A 26,480-nucleotide genomic window follows, 5' to 3' on the forward strand; every position below is an offset into this window, starting at 1 on the left:
AGGTACCACAACTTGGCCAAGTTGACACCTGTCCCTAACCATGACAGTCACAGTTATGGTTCTGAACCACTTGCCTCTACTCACTCTGAACATGTAATCCCAATACATTCCGACATTCCCAGCTTTATGACCAACCTCACACTCCACTCTAGTTTTCCTAGATAAACATGGACTCCCCTCCTCCAGGCTTATCTAATCCCCAGTAAATTCTTCTCCCCACTCACCCCCACCTACCGATTCCTTGGCCAATTTGATGCCTTGAGTAGACATCTAAAGATGGGCAGAGTTCCCACTGGGCTCTTGCTGACCTCATAATCACTCCTATGACAAAATTTCAGATGTAAAAGCTTAATGAGTTAAGGGCAGGCCACAGTGGCTCAGTAGGCAGAGTTCTCACCTGCCATGCCAGAGACCCGGGTTTGATTTTCAGTGCCTGCCCGTGCAAAAACAAAACAAAATAAAACAAAACCTCAATGAGTTAAGTTACATTTCATCCTAAAACTGTGTTCTTTCTCTTCTTGATCTGCCAAATTCAGGCTAATAGATCACCAATAGAAAAGCAGCTACCAATTTTAAATACCACAGTCATTTTTCTCCAGGAAAGACAACACTGTCAAAACCATGGATGACTGGATGAAACTTCTTAAGATCATCAGAACTAGAGGAGCTTCTGACTCCAGAGCCAACCTCCACCCCTCTCCCCACCTTCAACATTTTTGGAACCAGTGATTTAAATTCAGCCAGCACTGCGGTAAATATTTTCATTGTTAGATTTATTAGAAAAACTTGTACATATAGGTAATTTTAAAAGACAGGATGTTTTTTGATGCATAGTTTCTTAGAGCCAGAGAGGATCATTTCTTCTAAAAGGACAAACCTCTGAGATTAGACCAGAAGACAATGGAAAAAGAAATTTCATTTCATAAGTTACCTGTATCAAATCACCTTGGAGCATATCATTTTTATCATGTGAGTCTTACTTTATCTAACAAGTCATTAATAGAAAACACACAAGCAAAAAACCTTATATTCTCTAATCTTTAAGTAAAAAATCATTTGTTCTTGATTTCTGAAGACATGAACATAAAAAGCATTGCAAATAACAGCACTGTTATTGTAATAAGAGGCAATGGTCAAGTTTAAGTCAGCTTTTAACTGAAATAACCCTACTCATTTCTTTAGACTTTTGTTAGGTTTGTTTTGGAGCTATTTTGGCTTATTGGGCCTAAACAGAGTACAATTCAAAAATATTCTAATAATCCATACTAAGAATAAGGTACAAATGGATTCTAACTCCTTAGAGACACGAATGAAACATTAACTCATCCCATGAACATAAGTGAGTACCCCAGTTATCCCTGAGTCGGACAGTTTCAGTGAAATCATTTTTTCTCTAAGTCTGGGGTCTGTGGTTTGATCTTCCTAGCCGCTTCCAGAACAGAAACTGGGTTTACTTTGTCCCCAAATTCTTTTTCTCGGTGCTCAAGAAGTATGCCCTAAAAGTAAACAAGAGAGCATGTCAGTTCTTATTCTGCTCCATCACCTATGACACACACACACTGAGCACCACTTCTCAGTCAAGCCCTGTGCTTGGGCAATGGAGAGCACAGATCCAAATCAGGCCTGGCCCCTGCCCTCAAGAAAGTCAGTCTTCTGATGAAAGCAGACATAATCAATAGGCTACATCACAATAGTTGGGCTGCGCAAGGATGTTAGGAGTGACTGATTATGACAAGGATGACCAGAGAAGTACAAATGATAAAGCACTTTACCTGGTCTCTGGAAGGTAACCAGAATGTCTATAGGTAGAAAAGAACAGAATGAGCTAACACAGCAAAGCCTAAAGGAATGGAAGTGGAGCTCAGAGGTCAGATTGGACAGGCTTTGAAAGATCTTCTACAAAGTGAGACTCTCTTTCCTTTAGTCTTCCTCCAGGAAACTAGAGGCCATTCACTTCTGATACTGTGAAGCAAAATGCATTAAGGCAAAGGATACCCTGAAATTACCCTAAGTAGTAGAAAAGACAAAAATAATGTGTTTGAGATCAGCATCAAGGAATCTGTGTTAAAGAATTCATTGGGAATTAATTTTATTAAAAAACAAACATCTGCAAATATGTCCATGGCATCACTATAAAGACTTTAAAAAAAGTCCTACCACACTGTAGTGATTACAGGGAAGCATATTAGAAAATTATATTTACTTGCTCAATAAAGCAGTATGTGATCATTAAAAACACTTAAGAAGAATGTATAATAGCATGGGGAAATGTTCATGATACAATGTTGAATGGAAAAAAAAAATTTAGCAGTAAGATACCATTTTGAAAAAACAAAAAAGAAAAACAAATACAAATTAACCAAAAAGCCACTCAGCCCTGATCTAATGAATTGCCCATGGGTGGCTGGGCTTTCAGGATGGCTCCTTCCCTTCTACTGTTCCACCGTTCTCCAAATCTCTATAATATACACATATTTCTTCTTTAAAGTAAATGTTCTTTAAAGATTATTATTACTAAGGAAATCTCCACTGAGTGGCTCCTGGCATAAAAGGACTGCAAAAATTGCTCCCAAGTAAAACTGAGATAAGTCCTGGTGCTCAGCCAACCCAATGAAATGTCTACCTGGGAAGATGAAGGGCAAGAGCTGCAGGAAGCATGAACAGCATGGGCTCAGGGAGCCCGTGAGCACCAGATGAGTCATCACAGGCAAGAGGAGCTGGCAGGTAAGCCACACCCTGCCCTGGAGGATGTGGGAAAGGCTGGGATGGAAAAGTGGGCAAGGACCCCAGGATGCCAGAGTAGGGAGAGGCTGTGCACTTCTGTGGGGAAGTGTCTGCCCTGGTGTAAGGGCATCTGGAATGGCTCTTTGGGAAACACCTCCAAAGAGAGGACATGGGCAGGGGGACATGGTGGGGTCTCAGGAACTAAGTTTTATTTCCACTGGACCACTGTTGTAGCTGTACGTCTTTGGCTGAATTATTTCATGGCTCTAGGCCCATTTCCTTACATGTAAATAGGTATAAAAATACCTAACATCCCAGAACAGTTGTGAGAAATGAGATCACGTATATGAGTACCTGGCACAAGGCTGGCACTCACAGGCAGCCATTATTTTGAAGACATTTTAATATATTTATCAGAAAATTTGCAAATGCACTTACATTAAATCAGATACCATATCATGCTAGATTCTAATACAGACTAGCAATAGCAGTTACCAAAGTTTAAAAGGAAGATTTTTTAAAAAGCTTAAAGTTGAAAGATTTTTAGTCTTACTAACTTTTACTCCTTGCAAATTGGAGAAGTATGCAATTATCAGTATTAGTAGTGAGATCTACCAATGCAGCCCCACACTGTCGTTTTTACAGATGAGGCCAAGTGTTAATGTCATGACCAAGGCTGGCAGTGATGGGCCAAGAAGTCAGGCCATCACTCTCCAGGCCCTCTTTTCCTGCTCTTGAGCCTGCATCTGTTTTATCCCCTCTCTGCTACATGTCCATTTAGACTCTGCTTGCACTCCATTCAAGGGAGGAGGAGCTCATCCCAATTCAAGGTGGTCCATAATTGGATATATGGCACCTGCCTCTTGAGCTGAGAGGGAACTCTCTTCCTTCTCCTACCCACTCCTTCCCCGAGGGTCCCCACACTGTGCCTGCATCTTTATAACCAGGGCCTACAATGCTGCAGAGGGGTCTGCTGCCTCCTTGGGGCAATCTTGATACCAGGACCCTAGAGGAAAAGCATAGTTTTCCCCACATCTCCTTTTCCCCTGATTAGGCCTGTCTTTATTCCTTCTTTCTCTCTCACTTTTCCCTACCATCCATCCTTGATGACCCGAAAATACTGCAAGGTACTCAATCCAAGAAAAACTGTCAGTAGAAACTATTCTTTAGTTCAAGCATAGAAAATAGAACTTGGAGTCTGAAAACCGGGGTTCAGGTCCAAGGAGTGCCTCTGATTAGCTGTGCCCCTTGGGGCAGTTGCTCATTCCCACTCAGTTTCAAGTTCCTTAACCGAAAAATGGCAGAACTCTCAGTATCTGTCCAGGATGTTACTGTGATGCATGAATGAGATTTCATGTGTGAGGTGCCTAGAGAGAACAAATGTGGATAAGTGACAATTCCCCTCTCTTACTCATATTCTCTGGCTTTCTGGAAGGAAGGCTTGCAGACCTGAAGGACAGGAGACTACAAGTATGGAAAGTCAGCTCCCTGTTAAGGTCTCAAACTCACAAAGATACCAACAGAACTACAAATGAACAACTATGAATTTACCTGCTTTCCTGATCCCAACACAAAAACTCCCCCAAGGATGAAGCCTTCGCCTTCCAGGTTTCCAGAGAAGCCTCCATTCCGAGCCCGGAAAAAGTTGCTCCAGACACCCAAACGGATAAATCCCATAAACATCATCTTCCGTCTTTGGGGGCCATAGAACTTCTTCTGCAGGAGTGAGATGGACAGACTCATATCAGTAGCCTATATACCCAGGGACGAAAGATTCCCAGTAGGGTATTCATCCTCAGGCACAGACCCAAAGTCTCCTGGTTGGTGTTTCCTGCCCAAACCTACATACACTCCTACCCAGTACCACTCTCCAAGGAAATGGAACCCTACTGGGTTCAGGTTCTGCCTCTGAGACAGGCTCCACCTAGAAAGAGATTTGTAGCTTTTGACTCTGACTCTAGTCTCTCACTATTAACCTGGTAGGTTCTGGTGTCTGATGAGGTTATAACAGTCCTACATTCTGGAGAGGTGGGAGTACAGGAAAGAAATATGCTGCAGTGAATTTGGGATGAGGGTTTGTGCTAGGCCACCTTCGCCTCCCATCACTGCATGGTGGTAGGAACTCAAGGGGTTTTAGCTACTTCTTAGCCTCGTGGGTCACATTTTAGGAAGGGCTTAAGTAATAACTGAGAGGATAGTGTTTAAGTGCCTGGTCATACTCTGCTCAGGACTGTAAGAGCCCCTGTAAGTTCAGGGCAGCTTGAAGGGAGGTCAGTCTCCAGCACCAGGCCAGATATATCCCGGACCACTGAACTATCCACAGTTGAGCACAATCCCCATCAGGCTGCATCTGACAGACTGACAGCATACATACCTTTTCATCCAGGAAGATTTCTCCTTTAAAATATGGCTGGAAGTCCTGCACTTCAGTCCTGATCTGCTCCTTCACCACTGCATACAGGGGGATACCTAGCTCATCCAACTTGGATTTCAGGGAGGACAGGTCTGCAGCTTCCTGCAGAAGACAGGGAGGTTCAGAAGGTATGCATTCCTCTGGCTCTGCAGACAGCACACACCTTCTTCCCCACCAGCACTGAGCCTGGCTGGTACTATTACTAGAGGATTAAAGGCAACACAAATGCTAGAAACAATTAAGGTCTGTGTAGCCCAGCACAAACCTGTCCCAGCTGGGCCCTGGGCCTTGTACCAGGTGTCATGTCCCCTCCTAGCCCTGGTTTCTTGTCTTTTCTATGGTAAGAAAGTCTAGGCTCCTTTTGAGGGTGTCCTTACCACAGCTTGGGGGTAGTCAGTAACTAAGAGGTTGCATCCAAACCCAGTCCTCTGTCCCAGCCATGACTCTCCTCTCCTATCCTATTGCATTTCCTAGCCCCTCCCTTGTATTAAGATAAACTAGCACAAGGGCCCATCAAATGCCACTCATGCTGCATGAATGACTGCCTCCTCACCTTTGCTTAATCAGTTCCCATTTCCTACAATAACCTCCTATCTACTGGAAAGGTATTACTGTCCTAAAAGGCTCTCCCTGGCTAGTTCAGGAAGAGCTCTCCCTTGACCTGAGTGAAGCACGTATCCTCTGTGAACATCCCATCTGACTTTTTCTATAGCATTGCTTAGGTTCCCAAATGTGTCTCTTCGTTAGAAACTGTTTCTTCCCTTTCTTGGTATCCTCTAGTGCCTAGCATGTGGCTGGATATACAGAAGGCATCAGATGCCATGTGGAATGACCTGAAGGTGGATAAAAGGGAGAATGCAGTTGATCTGAGATGTGCACTGACTATCACAAAATGTGCACCAGATGAACAAATTAAACTGGACATTTCATGGTAAAGTTACAAGGTTAAGAACAAATTTTCTTTTCACATTTGATGTCAGAACTAAAGAAACAACAGGAAATGATCTCAAATGTAACCCACTTGCCTCCAACATGTTGGTGTATGGTGGCAACCACATTTAGTTTTACATTTAATTTTCTAGAATTAGAAAAAAGGATAGCTAATAATTACTACTGATTACAATGCTTTTATTAAGAGCTTCAGTGAGTGGCAATCTTTGTCCCAGCAGAGAAGACTACAGAGTCAATCAGATGTGGTGAAAAACAGCTATTTATTTACTCATTTTCCTGGGCTCTTTACTCAGGATATGTCACTGAACAAAGCCTGAAGTGGAAACTGAGTCATATGCACCTCCCAGGGCCACTCAAAATAACTCATACTGCCATCTACCCCTCCTTTCGGAAACACAATTTTCCACAAAATGCTCTGCCAGGGAAGAGACCAGAGTAGAGGAAAACAGGCTATAATTTAGGCACAGCAGTTGCTCTTGGAACTTTTTGCGTTTAACTGACAAGGAGAAATGAAATCACAACAGGCTTCCATGCTGGTATGGAGGCATCACAGATTTGGAATTAAAAGTCCTGAATTAAAACTTCACCTCCTCTGGTAGGCTCCTGAAAAGATATTGAACTCAAAACCTATGAATGTGTTATTGTTACATGGTAAGAGGGGGCTTAATGTTATAAATGGTTTAAAACAAGGAAATTATCCTGGATTATCTGGACAGGCCCTAAGTAATCATGAGGGTCCTTAAAAGTGGTAGAGGGAAGCAGAAATGTCGATGCCAGATTGATATTATGTGAGAAAGACTTAACCAGACTTTGCTGATGTTGAAGATGAGTATGAAACCATGAGCCAAGGAATACAAGCAGCCTCTAGAAGCTAGGAAAGGCAAGGGAACAGATTCTACCCTAAAGTCTACAAAAGGGATTCAGTCCTGACAATGCCTTGATTTTTAGCACAGTGAGACCCACTTTGGGCTTCTGACCTTTGGAACTACAAGATCATAAAAATGCATTGTTTTAAGTCACCAGGTTTGTGGTAATCTGTTATAGCAGCAATGGGAAACTAATACACCCCCCAAAAGCAGTATGACTTTGTCACCCCCATTTCCTCCTCTGTAAAATGGAAAGAATAACAGTAAGCTGTATTTTCCAGGGATATGGTGAGGAACTAATGAGAAGCCAGGCATAACAGTGCCCTGCATGTAGAGTGGGCAATGGAGGTTCAGTGGCAGAATTCTTGCCTGCCATGCCAAAGACCTGGGTTCGATTCCTGGAGCCTGCCTATGCTAAAAAAAAAAAAAGTGCCCTGCATGTAAGGTACTGCAGGGCATCATATGCATCCAGCACGCAGGGAATATATCTAAGGAAAATGCCTTCAGGTCAGAGAGGGGGAACCAGAGCAATGAGGATGACAACGAGGAGAGCGCCAAGATCACCACTTGAGAAGCAAAGCTGTCATAAGAACAGAGGTTGCTGTCATTGTAGTTCTACCCCAGGCAAGGCAGTGATCTCAGAACCTAGGTCTTCTGCCTCCAATGCAAGCCCAGCCACCAACTGGCTGTAGACTATGGACAGACCACCAAACTGCTCTGGCCCTAAGTTTATTCAATGGTAAACTGGCAAGGCTAGAACCATTTAACTCTGATGTTCCCTCTAGCACTAGATTTTATGTTTCAAAAATCACAGTTCCTGCCTTCCTCATTTATTGAGCAGATGATGACAGCTTCTGTTTGAGGGACAGTTAGAGGCTGCTGGGTAGCATTAACTTTCACCAGTCAACCTCTCATGCTACTACTGGCATGACTGAAATCCCACTGAGCTACAGATCTGGCACCAAGAGCACACAGTGAGGTGGAAGAGCTACCACATTTGAGTGTAGAGCTCTCAGCTGTTCACAGCAGATTCCAGGTGGGTTCCTTCTGAATAGGTATACAGTAGATACATTCTAAAAGTACGATGTAGAACAGCTTGCCCATATGCTGCAGCTGTGCCAAAGGTAAGAGCTGACCATGCCTGTACCAGTAACACGGCAAATACGTCATTCCAGGGAGCACATCCTTCTAGGGGCCAGGTCTGTGCTGAGCATCGGGAACACAGGATTGGACCTGAATAAATGGGAAGACAGTCCAGGACACAAAGAGTACAGCAAAGGATGGAAAGGTTTGAGGGTACCAAAGAAAAGCCAGATGCAGCTGCTAACTCCGTCAGGACATGGTGATTTGTTAAATTAACAGAAACAGTACAGTGTTGATAAAGGGCTAAAGTGAGCCTTATGGATTTTGGGCCTGGCCAAAAATGCGCTGGCCCCAACTGGCCCAGATCCACAAATGCACTCACCTCTCGACACAGGAAACAGCCTGGCCTCCTCACAGCCATAATCACAGCTCCATTCTTTTCCCAAAGCTCCTTTGCTTTGAAAGTCCTTGGTTCTGAGGAAGAAGAAGAGTGAACTCAATCTCCACCCACCACATCCCATCTTTAACCACTAAGCATGTTACAACCCCCACTGGGCAAACCAAGGTAAGAAACCAGGGCTTGGACAAGTATTTCATATATGGGAAAAGGCAAATAGGAAACAATAGTTTTGCTCCTGAAGAAAATTAATATAGTGTAAGGATACTATTATATTTATCTAAAAAGACCCTCCCTGACAAAAATCTATTTTTAAATTTGAGTATCCCAAACTGGGAAATTTCTGGAAAAACAGCAATTTCCTTTACTGCTGGCATCATCAGACATTGTAACAATCCTTTAGTGTAGAAACATGCCAAAAACTGAAAGCAAACATATGAACAAAAAAACCCTACCAATCCACTCTTAAAAACTTCAAAGAAATTAAGTCAACAGAACCAAAAAGAAAATTTTATTTTACCTAAATATAATGCAATATTATTAATGGGAAGGGATAGAGATGTCCAGCAGGAAAATGCTTCAGTGCAGTACCACAGTTCAAGCCTGGCTTTATGCTCACACTCTCTGAATTTCAATCTAGCCTGGTAAGCTTGAGCAAGCTATTTCTCCTCTCTGAACCTCAGGTCCCTCACCTGTAAAAGGCAGGTGTCGTGTAATAGTAGCTATAGGAGTTACCACTTTGGATTGCAAGGAGTATTTATAAATGGGTGCTCACTACAATATATGGAAAAACAGAATTAGTGAGGGCTCAATAAGCATGAACCCTTATTATTTTAGTATTTCCCAGAAGGATCGATGTCCCTGTGAAATGTTATGTCAAAAAAAGGGGAGGCGTAGAGAGGTGGGAGAGAGGGTCCGTAAGCAAACAAGATCAGGAAACAGTGGGTTATTTGTTTAACCCACTGTTTCTCCTTCTGCAGTGCTTCTTAGTCACTTGCTAAGGTGATCTACACCATGAATCTGCACAGTGCCAGTTCCTGCCTCCCTCACTTATTGAACAGATGATGATGGCTTCTGTTGGAGGGTCCATATAGGATCTACAGTCAATAAGCTCTACCATTCATCAAACTCTTAGGCCAACTGCACCCATACTATGGGCATGACTGAAATCCCTCCCACTGAGCTACAGATCCAGCACCAAGAGCACACAGTGAGGTGGTAGAGCTACCACATTGGAGTGTGGAGCTCTCAGTCATCCTGGATAGACTCCAGGTGGGTTCCCCCAGAACAGGTAAACAGTAGGTCCATTCTAGGAGTATGATGAGATAGAAGAGCTCCCCCATATGCTGCAGCTCTGCCACAAGGAGGGGCTGACCACACCCGCACCAGTAACAGAACAGACATGTCATTCCAGGGAACACATTCCTCCGGGGGCCAGGCCTGTGCTGACGATTGGGAGTACAAACAGATAAAACAGCATTTCTCAGACCTACTGGACTTGAGGACTCCCCTTTTTGGGAATATCCCATGAACCTGGAATTCCTCAGAACATACGCTGGAAGGGGTGGCTTAGTAAACAATGCTAGATTATCCCTAAATATTATGGAGCAATTTATTCTTGTAGACAACAACACAAGGTAAAAAATGCTTTTGGCAAGAAAAAGCTGAAATGTAAATCAGCACTTCCACTTATATCACTATAAAATATGTACACATGGAAAGGAATATACAAAAATACAAATGACTACTGTGCTAGGACAACTGAATTATCAATAATTTAAAAATCATTATTAAATTTTTCTTAATGTTGTGACACTGCAATTTTAATTTTAAAAAGGGCTCTTTTAGAAAGAAAAAAGTAAGCTTGCATCCTCATGCCCTGGAAAAGTACTGAGCCCAACAGGGCCGCTGCTTACCCTTCTCCAGTGTTTTCAGGTCTATATCCTCCAGATACTCCAGGGTTGCTTTCTGGGGCTTGGACAGAAACAAGTCTGTGTTGGCCAGGAGCAGTGCCACAGCAGCAGCCCCCAGGGCCCCTGCACCAATGGACCACATCCCCATGGTGAAGAAACTCGGGTCCTGGAGGAAAGACATTTCTGGAGATTGAGAGGAAGGAAGATGTTCCGCTCCCACAGGATAGCTGGAATCTGATCTCCTGTACAAGGCTCTGGCTGGACAGCCTGCCAGAAGGCAAAAAAGCAAGGGGTGGGGAGCAGTAACGTCAGAGGCGAGACTGGACAAGGTTGCTAAGCACCTGTCGATGCAAGAGATTGGGATACAACAGAGACATGGAGGTTCCTGCCCCAAGGAACTCCCCAGTGAGTCAGAGGCGATGATACAGAAGTGACAGTTTTCTTAGACTCTTCTCTTGTTCCCTCTCCCCATGCCCCATGGCTGTGGACCCCTGTCATGTGCTGCCCATCCATGGCGTGCCCCTCCTGGTCAATGCCTTCTTGTCCTTCACAATCCCGTTGGCTCAGCTATTACCTTCTCTCTGTGATTGGAGGATATGCAGAACAACGAAGGCACTATTCTGTTACTCTAGCTTTCTTCCTCTTTAGTCTGGGAATGCCTCAACACAGTGACCATATCCTATTCATCCAGCCCCCAGCCATTCACCCATGCAATCCCAGTAAATTTCTCCCAATTAAGAATAGCCTTATTTTTTTTAATTCATTGTAGAGATAAAACAGGCTTCTAGTAAAAATAAAACAACAGCAAAAATGAGGCAATACATGAAGTCATAACTGAAAAAAAGCAAATGTCTCTGAATACCACCCAGAGAGGGCCCCTGTTAAACACCAGTGTCTGATCTTTTAATCCTGGGAACAGAATTACACAGACATTAAAAAAGTGGGAGTAGAGATTAAGGGAAGAGACATGTGGCAAACAGCAGGGTGCTGGGTGCCTACTTCAGAGGATAGTGGGCAAAAGATGTCCATCTACACAGGGTAGGGACCCTGCAATTGAGATGGGAGTTACAGGCCAGGTTCTGTCAGAATTGGGTCTTGTTTCCACTTCCTGCCTAGGTGCTTCCCGAAGGGCTCCCTCCAGCTGTGCACCTTCAGCTTCTGGGCAGAAGTCCCTGGTACAGCACCCAGCCTTCCTTCTCCTGACAGCCACTCACAATACTTGTCCTTCCACTTGGCTCTCGTGTCATCCTAGGATCTGTCTTATACTGGGGTCTCCTTCCTGAATTACCACTCTGATTCCCTGTGCATTGATCACCAACTATAGCTCCAGGTGTGTATGCGGGGGATATGGGGAGTTGGGGTGGCCCACCTAAACTCAGACTCACTTCTCCGCTGCATGACTTGGCCAGAAAGAGGGTTTCTCCAAAGGATTAAACAAAGGCCTGGGACTCTACATGACACTGCCAAGGGAGGGCGCTGTGAGGGATCCACTGCAATTGAGGTGGGAGTAACTCAGTGAGATGCCTTGAGAAGGAATAGGTCAGCCAGACTAGAGTGTAGGCCTGCCTGAGCAGTTCATATTTAAGAAATAAAAAGGAGCTTCCAGACGGGAATGATCAAATTAAAACAGAAATTTAAAAAAGAGGAATCCAGCATCTATATACTCAGGAAGAGGAGACCAGTGTGTGCTGGGGGTGCTGCTACAGTACATATGATGTTGAGGGACTCGGGCTGTGAGAGAAGAGTTTCTCATAGCCTCACTACTCAAAATATAGTCCATGAATTAGCGACATTAGCTTCACTTGGGAACTTGTCAGAAACAGTCTCAAGCCCAACCTCAGAACTATGGAATCATAAACTGCATTTCAATCAGATTAGCAAACAATTCATACGCACACTGAAAGTTTGAGACACATTGTCTTGGAGCAAACAATTCAGGATTTTGTGCTTGGCTGACCATGAGCCACAGAACGAAGTACAGCCTCCAGGGCATGCTGGCTTGCACATTGTTGGGTCCTCTTCACCGCCCCTTACCCCCAGCTTCCGTTCCCTCTGTTCCTAGTGGGAGGACAGCACCATCATAGTGATAATCAAAAACATAAACACATCTCCAGGCCTCTGCCTCGAGTGCTCTATCTCATTTTTGCAGTCAGGACTCCCACGCCCCTTCCCAGATGCATACTGGGAGGGAGTGAATGAATAAACACTCATTCACTCCCTTCCAGTACTGTGCCCAAACCTCACACACGATCATTCTGATGTGCCTCCCACTGAGATTTGGATGTCTATCAGTTTTCTCTCCTCCGACTGTCTCCCTCAGTTCATCTCTGAGCCTCAGCGCCTAGCACAGTGCCAGTTGATAGAGTGGGCTCCCATATGTGTTGCCAGGAAGTCAGTAAAACTGGATGATGAAGACAAAATTCATTGAAGATCAAAATTCTTGGGTCAAACAGGAAAGACCCTTCAATATGTCAGCTTCCAATTCTTTCACATGGCAAAGTTATACATTACAGAATTACTGTTGACAGAACAATTAGAAGGAAAAACCACAGCTCTCACCTTCCTGTTGTAAACAGAGTCCCCAGGGCCTGGAACAATTGCTATACCTTTATACACTTCTAAAATGTCCCCAGATTTCCTAACATGTGTATATGATTCAAGACCATGTGGCTCAGTCTCTGATCACAGATTTGATAAACATTTCTGGATCAGTACACAAAGGCCAGCTTACATCTGCTCTACAAGAGGACACACATCAATGCCTGGGACACATGGGTGCACTGCAGGAAGTCCAAGACCTTTACAGTCAGTGACCCAGCCTTGCAACATACCACAACTAGACTCAGAGGCAAACAGGCTCTACATTCCCCACCACTATCTAGTTACATGCCCCCCCCCCCAGTCATTTAGTTGTTTTCTCATGAGTACAACTAAGGGGATTAGAATGTACTAGATATTTATTCTGAACATTCACTCAACACTGACCTGTTCAAAACATGGCAAGACATAAAACTAAACAATACACAATTCTCAAGGAGATAAGGGTTAGTGCACAAATAACAGAGATGTGAGTGGGAAGGGAAGGCAACTTGGGTAAGGTATGAACATGGGGCTGGGTAAAGGCAGGTATGAGAGCCAGTTAAATCTGGTCTGGGCAGCCACAGGAGAATCGAGAAGGAAGCAGCTTTGAAGCAGGCCTAAGGATTCAGGGGGAGCAAGATGAAAAGGCTAGGTTAGGACTAGTATGACAAAGCCTGGGAAACAGCAGGCTGGCTGCAGGTGGATGCCAGGGCTGCAGGTACCCTGAGAACTCAAACTCCCATGTTCCAATGGCTCCCTCCTCCCTACCTCAAGTTCAAGGACTGGTGAGCAAGATGCGGTTTTCAAATTACCTGGAGACTATGCCCCAGAAAGTGTGAGGAGAGACTGACTTCTGGGAACACTTCATGTACAGGTCCCACGCCCCAGTGCACACACTCCCCATCTCTACCTGCTACAAAGAAATTCCCGTCCTGGCATGACCTGGAGCGCCCATCACTGTACCCTGATGCACCATAGGGCAGAACCCTTTTTTTTTTTTTAAAAAAAAAAAAAAAAAAGGGAGGGCAGAGAGAGGCTCAGTATCTAAATGGAGCAAAGCATTTCCACAAGAGTCCCCAATGTCACTGATTTGAGAGGCAGGGAGGCCACTCAACCGGCATTTACTTAAGTGTCACTTGCGGAACATGTCCTAATTTCATTCACACAAGTTTTGTGATGCAGAGGTGATATTGTTTTACGGCTGACAACACTGGGGTTCGAAGTTCAATAACTTCCTCAGCATCATACATCCAGCAGGCAGCAGCACTATGACTTGGACTCGGATCAGTATGACTACAGAGCTTGTCGTCTCTCCATTGTCACACCTGGCCTTCCCACACATTCAGCAGTGTGTTTCTGGAAATTAAGGGGCATGGTGTCTTTAAGAGAACCAAAGATCAACTTGCTCTCAGTCATCAAATACAGTCTAACCGCATTCACTCTAAAGGAAATTTACCATACAACAGATGTCCCTTCTCTTCCCCCCTCCCTGTTCTATTCCCCTTCCGCTTAAAGAAAGCCGGGTCAGTTTCTGTGTAAGATAATAGCAAGACTGTTTACAGAGGACACAGCCCCCACCTGACACAGCTACAGTATTCCCTTCCCCACAGCGGGGCTTATCTGATGGCCCTCTCCCAGAAGGCGAAGCATGACACCACCACAAACAAGCACCAGCTGTGACAGCTCAGAGTTGCAGCTCTGGAATGGGAAAAGTGTGGGGAGTTGTGGGGTGGTGATGGGGGTGGGGGTTGGGGCCTAGCTAGGCTCCCGAGGCCAAGCAGGGTCAATCCCTCCTCAGGCCTCATTTCCCTCAATTCCAGGTGAGTGCTAAGATGCCTAAAGCTCCCCAGTGACATGGGAGGATTCTATCAAAAACAGTTCCCTACGAAGACACAACCCTCACCCTCACCCATTTCAATGTCCAGCTTGGCGACCCTGTCTCTTCTCTGCAGCCCACAATTTACAAGGTACCTCCCTTCTCCATATGGTCCCTTAGTGCCCATCTTGGTAGCTCAAACTTGGAACCAAGACACTCACCATTGGCAGCATCCACACCCCCGTTCTGCCAACAAAGAGACCAACCTGCCCGCAAGTGGTGAGCAGTGAGCCGGTGGGAGGAAGGCAAGAGGGGAGGGCTGGAGGCGGGGTGCTGGAGGCCCGCCCATGCCCCTCAGCTCAGCCATTCCACTGGCAGGAGCAGGCACCCAGAAACCCTGGAGCTTCTTCAGCTGCTAACGATCTCCAGAAAATATAAAAATGGAGAGCTGCCAAGGCTCCCTAGCCCTACAGAAAGTTAAGCAAAATTGTGAGTCGTTTGCCATCATGCAGATAACATTTGCCAAATGCTAACAAACTCCCTCTTTGCTGCTATCTGGTATAGACGAATGAAGAGAAGCACACAGGAAGAAAGGCCTTTCCATGGCTCTTTGGGCATGCCCAGATGAAGCCCCTTATCTGCTGTCAATTTTTTTTTTGGGGGGGGGGGGGCATAGGCAGGCCCTGGAATCGAACCTGGGTCTCTGGCATGGCAGGAGAGAATTCTGCCACTGAACCACCGCTGTACCACCCTGCAGTCTATCCTTTACCTCCATTGCTTTCCCTTATTCTGTCACATAAATGGCTCCTCTCAATCCAACACTTTCTTCCTGAGTGACCTCACCTACATGCAGAGTGCCAACCACCAGCTAGATACAGTAGGGACTTCCAAGTCCCTGCTATTCCTGACTCAAAGTTTCCACCTGGGGGTTCCGTAAGTATCTCAGTTGCACCATGTCCCAAATGGACCTCCTCAAGAGTCAGTTTCTCTGCCAGAGGTTCCCTGGCTCAGACAGTGGGAACCTTATTCTTCTTTCTCCCTCATTGCCCACAGCTAATAGTCACCAAGTGTTGTCTGCTACTTCTCTTCTCGAACTCACTGGTGCTGTCCCAGCCCAGATCCCTGTTATCTTGTGTCCGGCCTACTTCAGTAACCAGCAACCTGACCTTGGCTTGGCTCTACAGCTCGATTTCCACGCTATGGCCTGAGTGATCCTAATGCACCCTGACCTGATCATGCCCTTTTCTTGTGTTCAGACTCTAACAATGAGCTCAGCACAGCAATAGACCCTTTACAGCTAAGCAAAGGCCAGCATACTGTCCGCATCCCCTGTCACATCCCCCTCACCAGACACTCCAAGATACAAAGACTCTAATGAATTTTGTCAGGCCTCCACATTGTTGCTTATGGCGTTTTCTTCATTCTGAATGCTCTCCCTACTCATGTCTATTAGGTGAATGCCTACCCATTCCTAAGGTCCCACACAAACAAAACTTTCTCTCTAAAGCCTTTCCTGAAACCCTAACAACAGGCTGTTCCTCTGAGTGTATAGCCTGCACGCATGTACCAAAACATACTTACCTTTGTACACTGCCCTAGCAAGTGGACTTAGTGTATTTTAGTAATTTACATGCCTGTATTTATATACATTTGTGTCCACAATACGGAAGTCAGGGAATAAGGGCTGTTGATTTATTTCCATGTTCCTAGCACCTAACACAGATCCTGGTAACTAGTTGACATTAAATGTCCAGGGAAATGATTTGAATTTTACTGGTTAAACTCCACAGCGAGGCAGGGCTGGAACGAACTTGTAGCCACTCACTTTCACTTCAGCAAGAGAGGTAATTTTGAACATAGCCGACTTATGTTAAAGAAAACACTCAAACCTGGGGCCCAGAAGATCTTAGGTTGGGTCCTACCAGTACTGCCCAGAGCCAGGGCGACCTGAAGACACTCTGGGACTGGTATCCTCATCTGCACAGACAGAGGAAGGAACTAGGAATAGAAAATCTATGAAGTCCTCTCAGTTCTCACATTCAGACTCTAAGGCACCATGTGATCACCACTAAGGATCTAAGGTCTAGAAAGGCATGGGGGCATCTGCACTACCGCTCTCTTGCTGCGTGTGCACATTCTCACTCCCTGTGTCCTTGGCCTAACTCCTGCCTGTTCAGGGAGCTGCCTCTGGCAGGAACTGATAAAGCCTTAAAGTATCAGCACTGGGTGGGTTAATTCATGTCTGAAACAAGTAGAGACAGTATCATATTCTAAAAATTAAGGGTATACCTGCCCAGCCCAGCCCTTCCCAGGTGCCACCCAGGGAATCCTCCCTCCTCAGAATGAGCTGGCCTGAGGCAGAGATGGGGAGAAGGAAGGGGTGATAAGGAAGAACAAGGCAATTAAGAGTGCCTGTTTTAGGCCCTCAGTAGACAAGGCTGTAAGGGCTGTTCACCTGCTTTTTTCTGCTCTCCTCTGCTCTTCTTTCCTTCCCTCTGAGCCTAGTTCAGCACAACCCCACCCGCCAACTATGCATATGAGGAAATTAAGGCTGAGAAGGGGATGTTGGTCCAGGGTCACATGAATGGGGGAGGAGCCTCACTGGTTATGCTGAGACTGTGGTGTGAGTCTCCCAATTCCCACGTTATGGCCACTTATCCTGTACTGGACACTTCTGGTCACAGGGAGCCAGCCAGGACCAAAGACAAGGCCACAAATGAAGCCCTCCAAAGCTTTAACAGTAAGGGGCTCAGGGCTCAGGAACGGGACCATGCAGGTCCCAAAACCTGCTTGCTGGTCTGAAGAAGGCTGAAAGCAAGACCACTCCTGAACAGGGTATGGAAAATTAGAACGCTAAGGACAGCCCCAGCTTCTCCCAAGCCCAACTCTCTTCCAGCAGCTTATCAACCTAAGTAAAATGTACTCTCAAGGGTCACAATGCTCATTGCCAGCTAAGAATCCACTCTGCATCTTTCCTCCCTACAGCAACAAGGCCCAGTCAGTTCTGGATGATAAAGATGGATGCTTGAAAATACAAGTTTAGTAGCCCAATGACACAGGCACCCAAGATACCAAGGGCAGTGGGAGATGTTCTCCCACATGCCCTTGTCTTCAATTACCAGGAACTAGCCACCTGCAATGAGCTCTTACCTACTGCCTGTCTTCAACTCCCAGTTTTGCTCCTTGGGATTACTGTCTGCCTGGCTCTGGCTCAGCCCTTCTTTCAGATGCCCGATTCAGAAAGTTCTGAGCAGATGCTGAAGCAACAGGAGGACATAATCAGCTACTGGGAGACTCTGAGACATTTTTAACGGTGAGGAAGGTGGGGGCTGCAGGAGGTCCTTTCCTCTGATCAGTGATCCTGAAGCTACAGGGCCTCCCAAAAGATCTGGCCATTCTGCCTCTCATTTGGGCAGCCTGCTCTAATACGCTATGTAGGTGAAGGGAACGCAAGGATGATATTTCAAAAGACACTCGGCTTCAGGACAGAAAACTGGACTCTCACTCGTTGCCCCTGAGTCTTCTGCACTAGCAGCACTACAGAAGGCAAAGGGCACCGCTCAGTTGTAATCTCTGTGCCAAAGGACAGAGCTCAGTCCTTTCCCGTGTCTTTGGGTAGTTGGTTCTTGTCACCCAAGACTCAGCTGAGGGAGAGGTGGAGTCTCTTCTCAATATTTCACAAAACGCCAAACATCCAGCTGACTAGAAAACTGGATTACTTTTGGGATACTGACAAAGCTGGAAGCTTGGGAACCCCAAAATTCCAGTCCTGGCCAACCGTCCCAGGTGTCATTTAAGTGTCACAAGCTAAGACAATCATCTGAAATATCTTGTCTCCTTGTAGGAGCAATGAGTAAGATTCCAACCAAATAGTATGCCCTCTTAAATGAAATTAAGATCTAATTCAAATCCCTACAACCCATATCACCCTGGATTAAGCACTGTTCCCGCAAAGGTAAAGGGCAGTGATTCTTGATTTACCTTCTAAATCAAGTTGTAAGAATCAAATGATGAAATGTATAGAAAGTGCTCTGTAAGCTTCAGAGTGCCATAAATGTGAAGTATAACTCTCATCCCTAATATGTTGTTTGTATAAAAATAAGACGGCTTTGGATGACTAATTATTTTCCAAGGAGTCAGGAGTTGCATTCTGAACCCTAATTCCCAGTCTTCAGGACTGGGCTAAAGCAGGACCTTCCAAGACTCCGTAGAAGCTGACTTTCCAAAATAAATCTGGAGTAATTTTTTCTTTAAAATAATAATCTGCCAGTGATAGAATTCTCACCTACCATGCAGAACACCCGGGTTCCATTCCTGGCCCAGGCACTCCAAAAAAAATAAATAAATAAAAATTCAGCAAATAGTGCTGCAAGAAGAGGCTAATCACATGGAAAAAGAATGAAATGTGACCCCTCCCACAGCATACAAAAGGATAAAAAAAAATTATCTGCCAGAATCAGAGGGAAATACATGAACAAATTTAAAAACAAACCCCAAACTAAACTGAGGTTTAGATAATCGGGCTGTGGAACCAGCACTGTGTTCTGTGACTGTGGAACCAGTCAGCTGGGCCTGAACCCCTAAGTCGGGCTTCTGGGACTCCCAGGGTGTTCTCCATCCCCGAAGGCCCTGTCAGGTCCGCCCTAACTTCCTTTACCTTATCTCTAACATCTCCATCATCTCTTTCTCTTCTCTGCTCCTGCAACCCTAGAGACTGTCACGATTGGTGCCTCGTCATTTTTTCACCGCATCTTTTCATTCCCAGATCTCCCCAGTTTTCAGTCCGGGGGCTTAAAACTTAACCTTTGACGGGGGCGGGGTGGGGCAGGGGCCTGAGACTCTGAAGAAAGCTAGAAATCTCATCCCCAGAAAATACGCAGGCGCAGAGATAACAGCCGCCAAGTCCCTCCGCCTTCAATTCAATCCCTCACCGCAAGCCGGCCCAGCGGTCACCCGGGCAGACCCCAGTCCCAATCCCGGGCTCGGCCCCGTCTGGTGCACACGCAGGGCAGCGTCCGCCGCACGCGCAGTACTTTGTCCCAACAATTCAGGCCGGTCAGGGCCTCAAATCTCTCACAGCGCGGGATCGGAGCCTGGGGGCGAGGAAAAAAACGGGGTTCCTCGGCAGCCGATCAGCGCCCGGTCCGGCCCACGGTCTTCTGACCTTAAGTAAGCGGGTTTTCCACGACCGGGAGCCGAGAGGGGGCGTCGTCCTCTGAGGGAGGCTCCGGGCCGCCTCTTCCAGCAGGTGCGGCCGCGCAGTGTCGGCTCTGAAAGAGCACCACGCCGGCTCCGGCCCCGGCCAAGGCAGACCTACTCCACCAGGCGCCTAATAAACCAGCGCAGCGTGGACCCGGCAGCCCGCACCCGGCCCTGCCTCATTTTCCTCACCTGCACTGTATTGGACCCGGCCCCCGCGGACGTCACGTGCTCGCAGAGCTCTGCGTGCACACGTACGGCTCGCGCTTCCGGCCCGGGCGCTGGGAGACCGAACGCTCCAGTGCCTCGGGTCTCCCAGGGGTCCCAGGTGTGAGCCGCGCGCCTGCGCCGCCCCCCGCGCCACCGCTTCGCTCTCACGTGACCTGCCCCCGCCCTTCTGGGCGGAGCGTTGGCCTCGCGGCGCGCGCGGGAAAAAGCCCGGCTCCCTGCGGAGGCGCCTGGTGTCTGCCCGGGTTCAGCTCGTAGCGTTCCGCGGCCCTCGCGGCGCGTTCCGGTCCGGTGCCTCGTTTGCACAGCGCTAGTTTCGTTCAGACCTGCGCGAGTCAGTGACCCCAGGCACTTGATGCAAATTTCGGGGCGCTGCCTGGAGCAAATGGAGGCTCTGGACTGACCTCATCGGATCTGAAAGCACCTGTATTGAGCCTAGGATGGCCAGCTTCCAGTACTCAGCTGGGTTTTTTTTTTTTTTTTTTGCTTTATTTTTATTTTTGTTTTGGCATGGCGAGGGGGTAATCTTCGGAACTGACGCATTCAAACTCAGAATTGCCGGCTTCCAGCTACCCCGCAAATTCCCAAAATGCTGGCTGTCCCTGGGCTCTATTGCCTGACTTCTCTCAGACTCCAAGTAACACGGGTACTAGCCACACTGATTCATCCTTTCACTTAGTCCTCATATACTAAGTGCCCACCCTGTCTTACAAAAGGAGATGATTGGAAAAACACCATTTGGATACAGAAACAGCTGACTCACAAACGCAAAACTTAAACGATCATGGGAACAACAGGAGAACCAAGTTAAACAGGCAATGTGTCCTGACACTCCCACTGGTCGGAGGTGCCATCTGCCTGCAATGCCCTCCCGCTCCTTCACCTGGTAACCGCCTACTGGGGTTCAAAGTCCAGGGGCTTCCCTGATTTGCCTCCCTGACTTCCACCAGACTGCACCTTCTGTGTAAACTTATGGCAGCACTTGATCCCATAGAGCCTAGTCAGTGAGGTCTTTCCTAGACCGGACTGTGAATTCCGTTACTTCACTTTTGAGCCCCCAGAGCCTGGCCGGGGGCTGACACCAAGTTGTGCTTGGGCCTTGTGAAAGAGAGGGCTGATCTAGACGGGTGAGGGGTGGGGAGGTGGTGAGAGGGATCAACTTGAAAGACCGTGCATGCTTATTCCAGAAATAGATATTTTATTTGAAGGCCAGAAAATATTTGGTATAATTTGATACGCTGTGGGTATAGTCATAAAAAGGCAATTTATCCCCAAAGGATCTTTCTCACTCCTGACTTAATTTTTCCCTACCCTAGGATGGGGAGAGGGAGAAGACGCACTCTCTCCTTCCTGAACTAGGAGATTTGGTTAAGGATGAGGAAGGTTTGCAGGGAAGGAGACCACTTAGAACAAAACAGGAAGACAAGTCCTTGCGGCATTACTGACCAGTAATGACAGAGCCATTCTGGGGTCAGGGATGACAGAATTTTGCACTGGAAGGTGCCCTGAGGTTTCAGCTGTGATAAATTACTAAGCAAAAAAAAGGCATGACTATATTTACACTTTTGTAACATTCCAAAGCTCTGGACTTCAAAAGCCAAGCTAGATCTGATAGCTAATTAATATGCTCCTTGCACTCCCAATTTTCTTTTTTTGCCAAGAAGGCACAGGCTGAACTCATTAAAAAACAGTCATCAGAACAGAAGAATATGCTGTGGACAAGCAGGCATAGGAAAACTTATTTCCAAAAGTCAAGGATTAAAACAAACAAAAATACCCTACAAAAATCAAAAAACCTGCCAAGTTTTAATGAGAAAAATAGTTCTAATGTTGTAAAGATGGTACAATAGCCTTAGATTTTGAGTTTATGGGGGAAGAAATTAAGGTTGATTAGAAGCTTTGTGACAACTTAGATAACTTAGGTATGTTACATTCTTGACAGAATTGGGAAACTTCAGTCTTTGACAAATCCCAGAGGGCAGGCAGAACACATTGTTAACAGGAGGCAGATGTACTTAAAGAGTTGTCACTTGTTCGGTGTCACAGTCCCTCTAGATTCAGCTGGCTTCATCTGCTCACTCAGCAGTGATCTAGGCCACCAGCAAAGGAGAATTTTTTTTTAAAGCTGATGGCCCTGCTGTGTGTCTGAGCTCAGTGGGAATCAATTCAGCAGGTAGCTTGCGTCATAGTGAGGATAAATAAAAATTGGTGCTTGGTCTCATTGTCTCATTCCCAGATTCTTATTTTGTGGCTCTGAAAGTCAAATCAAGATCTAGAAATGTATGCAAACCACAAAAATAGATGTGCAAAGATCAACTCCAAATTACCTTTCTACTTGCCAGTATCTCGGAATTCTGCTTTTCTTAATTTTGGAGGCCTGTAAAGCTGCTCTACTTTCACAGTGTGCTTCCTAGCAAAACCTGTAGGCCGTCTTTCTAGATGGCTCAGTAGACGTGGCCAAGAGTTCATTAGGTGAAGGGATGCCTGAGGGGGCTGGATGGTGAGATCATTCCACCCCTCCCCCATTGCCTTCAAACATCCTCATTCATCAGCATTTGCACTATCAACTAACATTACTGAACTTTGCCTCGGGAAGCTTTGGTTTGCAAGTAACAGAAAACACAAATTGTCTTGAGGTTGCCCTGTGGTTCAATAATGCCATCAACAATACAGGTCCATTTGCTTCTCTGCTTTATTTTTTATTTTTTATTTTTTTTACTTTTTAAAAATTTTTTTTTTTAATCAAAAAAAAGAAAAGAAATTAACACAACATTTAGAAATCATTCCATTCTACACATGCACTCAGTAATTCTTAGTATCATCACATAGATGTATGATCATCATTTCTTAGTACATTTGCATTGATTTAGGAAAAGAACTAGCAAAACAGCAGAAAAAGATATAGAATGTTAATATAGAGAAGAGAATTAAAATAATAATACTAATAAAATATATATATATAAAAAGGAAAAAGAAAAAAACAAAAACAAAAGATACAAACACACAAACAAACAAACAAAAAACCATATTTCAGGTGCAGCTTCATTCAGTGTTCCAACCTAGTTACATTACACTTAGGTATTATTGTGCTGTCCATTTTTGAGTTTTTGTATCTAGTCCTGTTGCACAGTCTGTCTCCCTTCAGCTCCAATTACCCATTATCTTACCCTGTTTCTAACTCCTGCTGGTCTCTGTTACCAATGATATATTCCAAGCTGATTCTCGAATGTCGGTTCACATCAGTGGGACCATACAGTATTTGTCTTTTAGTTTTGGGCTAGACTCACTCAGCATAATGTTCTCTAGGTCCATCCATGTTATTACATGCTTCATAAGTTTAGTCTGTCTTAAAGCTGCATAATATTCCATTGTAGGTATATGCCACAGTTTGTTTAGCCACTCTTCTGTTGATGGACATTTTGGCTGTTTCCATCTCTTTGCAATTGTAGATAATGCTGCTATAAACACTGGTGTGCAAATGTCCATCTGTGTCTTTGCCCTTAAGTCCTTTGAGTAGATACCTAGCAGTGGTATTGCTGGGTCGTAATCCATTCTGCCATTCTATGTCTTTTGATTGGGAAATTCAGTCCATTAACTTTTAGTGTTATTACTGTTTGGATAATATTTTCCTCTACCATTTTGGCTTTTGTATTATATATATCATATCTGATTTTCCTTCTTTCTACACTTTACTCCATACCTCTCTCTTCTGTCTTTTTGTATCTGTCTCTAGTGCTCCCTTTAGTATTTCTTGCAGAGCTGGTTTCTTGGTCACAAATTCTCTCAGTGACTTTTTGTCTATAAATGTTTTAATTTCTCCTTCATTTTTGAAGGACAATTTTGCTGGATATAGGAGTCTTGGTTGGCAGTTTTTCTCTTTTAGTAATTTAAATATATCATCCCACTGTCTTCTAGCTTCTATGGTTTCTGCTGAGAAATCTACACATAGTCTTATTGGGTTTCCCTTGTATGTGACAGATTGTTTTTCTCTTGCTGCTTTCAAGATCCTCTCTTTCTCTTTGACCTCTGACATTCTAACTAGTAAGTGTCTTGGAGAATGCCTATTTGGGTCTAATCTCTTTGGGGTGCGCTGCACTTCTTGGACCTGTAATTTTAGGTCTTTCATAAGAGTTGGGAAATTTTCAGTGATAATTTCTTCCATTAGTTTTTCTCCTCCTTTTCCCTTCTCTTCTCCTTCTGGGACAACCACAACACGTATATTTGTGCGCTTCATATTGTCATTCAGTTCCCTGATTCCCTGCTCAAGTTTTTCCATTCTTTTCCCTATAGTTTCTGTTTCTTTTTGGAATTCAGATGTTCCATCCTCCAGTTCACTAATTGTAGCTTCTGTCTCTTTAGATCTACCATTGTAGGTATCCATTGTTTTTTCCATTTTTTCTTCTTTGTCCTTCACTCCCACAAGTTCTGTGATTTGTTTTTTCAGATTTTCTATTTCTTCTTTTTGTTCAGTCCATGTCTTCTTCATGTCCTCCCTCAATTTATTGATTTGGTTTTTGAAGAGTTTTTCCATTTCTGTTCGTATATTCAGCATTAGTTGTCTCAGCTCCTGTATCTCATTTGAACTATTGGTTTGTTCCTTTGACTGGGCCATATCTTCAATTTTCCGAGCATCATCCATTATTTTCTGCTGGTGTCTGGGCATTTGATCAGATTTCCCTGGGTGTGGGACCCAGCTGGTTGAAAGGTTTTTCTGTGAAATCTCTGGGCTCTGTTTTTCTTTTCCTGCCCAGTAGGTGGCGCTCGTGGTGGTCGTTTGTCTGCGGGGCAGTCGGCCTGGGAAACCGTGCATGGAGGCAGGGGTCGCTGGCCGCGGCTTGGGGGAGTGCCGGTCCTAATTGCCCAGCTGGCCCGAGACACCAAGCGTGACAGGAGGGCCCCGCTATCCAATGTTCCCAGTCAGACCGGGGAGCCACGTGCGTGGAGGGGACCCCAGTCGCCAGCCGCCCCAGCCGGGAAAACGTGCGCCCCTCGGGTATCTCACCGCAGCGGATTCTCCCTGCCCGTTCAGCCGTTCCAGAATGGGGTACGCTGTCTTTTTGGTCTCTGTCGTGACTCCAGGAGCTGTTTCGTATTGTTTCTGTTTCTTTAGTTGCTTTTCTGGAGGAGGAACTAAGACCCGCGCGTCTTACTAAGCTGCCATCTTCTCCGGAACGCTTCTCTGCTTTATTAACCAGGGGTTGGCTTTAATTAAAGGTTGATTGCCCTCGAGATTGTAGCATGGTTCCCAGGATCCAACATGAGGAGAGAGTAGTTAAACCAAGGAGTAAATAAAGCCCACAACCTCAGTCTGATTGGCCAGTCACCATGGCGCAGGGACTGCCACGCTCTGATTGGCCTCGGTCCGGGTTGGTTTCCACATCATGTATCACTGGGTGCACACTTAAAAAGAAAAATAGAAGTGAACTAAATGTGTTGAGGAATTCCTAGGACATCTTCACACCCAAAGTCCAACCCTATCATTTTTTGGATGCAGAGGCTCTGGCTGAGTTTACGACCCAATATTATCCTTTGGCCATCAGAAACATTGGTGATACAGCATTTCTAAGAGTTCACTACTGTTTTCTGCTCAAGTCAGCAGGAAGTTTTTGATAAATGGGTGTTTGACATCTTAATGATAGCCTGGCAGGCAAGAACTTGGCTGCTGAGCTACCGTGGCTTGCCCAATGATAATCCTTGGAAACACATGAATTGATGACACCAATCTCTTATTGTTTTGGAATTTCTTTGATCTATTTGACAGATTTGGCAATTTTTCCATTGCATTCAAGCCTTTGCGTGTATTTCAGTAGCAAAATACAATAGGCTTCATTTTGTGTGTGTATATAGTAGGAAGTTGGGGGAGTTTAGCTTTCTTTCATAGTTCCATAAATTACTCGGTTGTTGCTCTGCAAGGAAATAGGAAAATAATGTCATTCTTCTGATGACAAAATTTGCTTTACTAAAATTAAAGTTAAAATTACTCTGTTTCCATGAATTTCTACATTCACAATAACTTTCATTTCAATTGCAGGTCCTAGTGTTATCTTTAGATTTCATGTAGCAATTAAACTCCATTCATGCAGTGTAAATAATGCACGTAGCCGAAAGGTCAACAGTATGGACAGCTATGACAAACTGACACCTGTGCAGTCAGAAACAACTATGCCCCAGCTGCTGTCTTGTCAATAACCATTGTAGGGTATCATTGACTGTAATGTATGACCCATTTTTAATTTTTCTTCATTACTAAGTATGATGTTAATTATAGCTTTTGCACAGATGATTTTTATTTTGTTAAAGAAATATCCTT

At 45.2% G+C, this 26,480-nt stretch overlaps 1 protein-coding gene and 1 long non-coding RNA gene across 12 annotated transcripts; one reads left to right on the forward strand and one right to left on the reverse strand.

Moving 5' to 3' along the window:
• Positions 1–350: 350 nt before the first annotated feature.
• On the forward strand, positions 351–11,268 carry LOC143653601 (uncharacterized). Of its 4 annotated transcripts, none has more exons than XR_013161392.1 (4): positions 351–2,724; positions 5,918–6,081; positions 6,382–8,602; positions 9,415–11,268. It is a non-coding gene; the product is annotated as an uncharacterized LOC143653601 (long non-coding RNA). The 4 variants fall into 4 exon arrangements; XR_013161393.1 differs by having other exon boundaries at positions 351–751; positions 1,925–2,724; positions 5,918–8,602; XR_013161391.1 differs by having other exon boundaries at positions 5,918–8,602.
• On the reverse strand, positions 1,134–20,342 carry PRXL2A (peroxiredoxin like 2A). 8 transcript variants are annotated; one of them, XM_077124742.1, is made up of 7 exons: positions 20,135–20,224; positions 17,894–18,000; positions 10,351–10,513; positions 8,420–8,511; positions 5,099–5,239; positions 4,276–4,440; positions 1,134–1,496 (listed from the first exon to the last, which is right to left on the reverse strand). In XM_077124742.1, the coding sequence occupies exons 3-7, from the start codon at positions 10,493–10,495 to the stop codon at positions 1,383–1,385; spliced, it is 657 nt and encodes a 218-aa protein (XP_076980857.1). In that variant the 5' UTR covers positions 10,496–10,513; positions 17,894–18,000; positions 20,135–20,224; the 3' UTR covers positions 1,134–1,382. The 8 variants fall into 8 exon arrangements, with proteins under 8 accessions (XP_076980857.1, XP_076980860.1, XP_076980853.1 ...); XM_077124745.1 differs by lacking the exon at positions 17,894–18,000 and having other exon boundaries at positions 20,135–20,342; XM_077124738.1 differs by lacking the exon at positions 17,894–18,000 and having other exon boundaries at positions 10,351–10,614; positions 20,135–20,253.
• Between the last annotated feature and the right edge of the window lie 6,138 nt (positions 20,343–26,480).

This window comes from Tamandua tetradactyla, chromosome 13, assembly GCF_023851605.1.
Source record: "Tamandua tetradactyla isolate mTamTet1 chromosome 13, mTamTet1.pri, whole genome shotgun sequence".
Taxonomy (NCBI): Eukaryota; Metazoa; Chordata; class Mammalia; order Pilosa; family Myrmecophagidae; genus Tamandua; species Tamandua tetradactyla.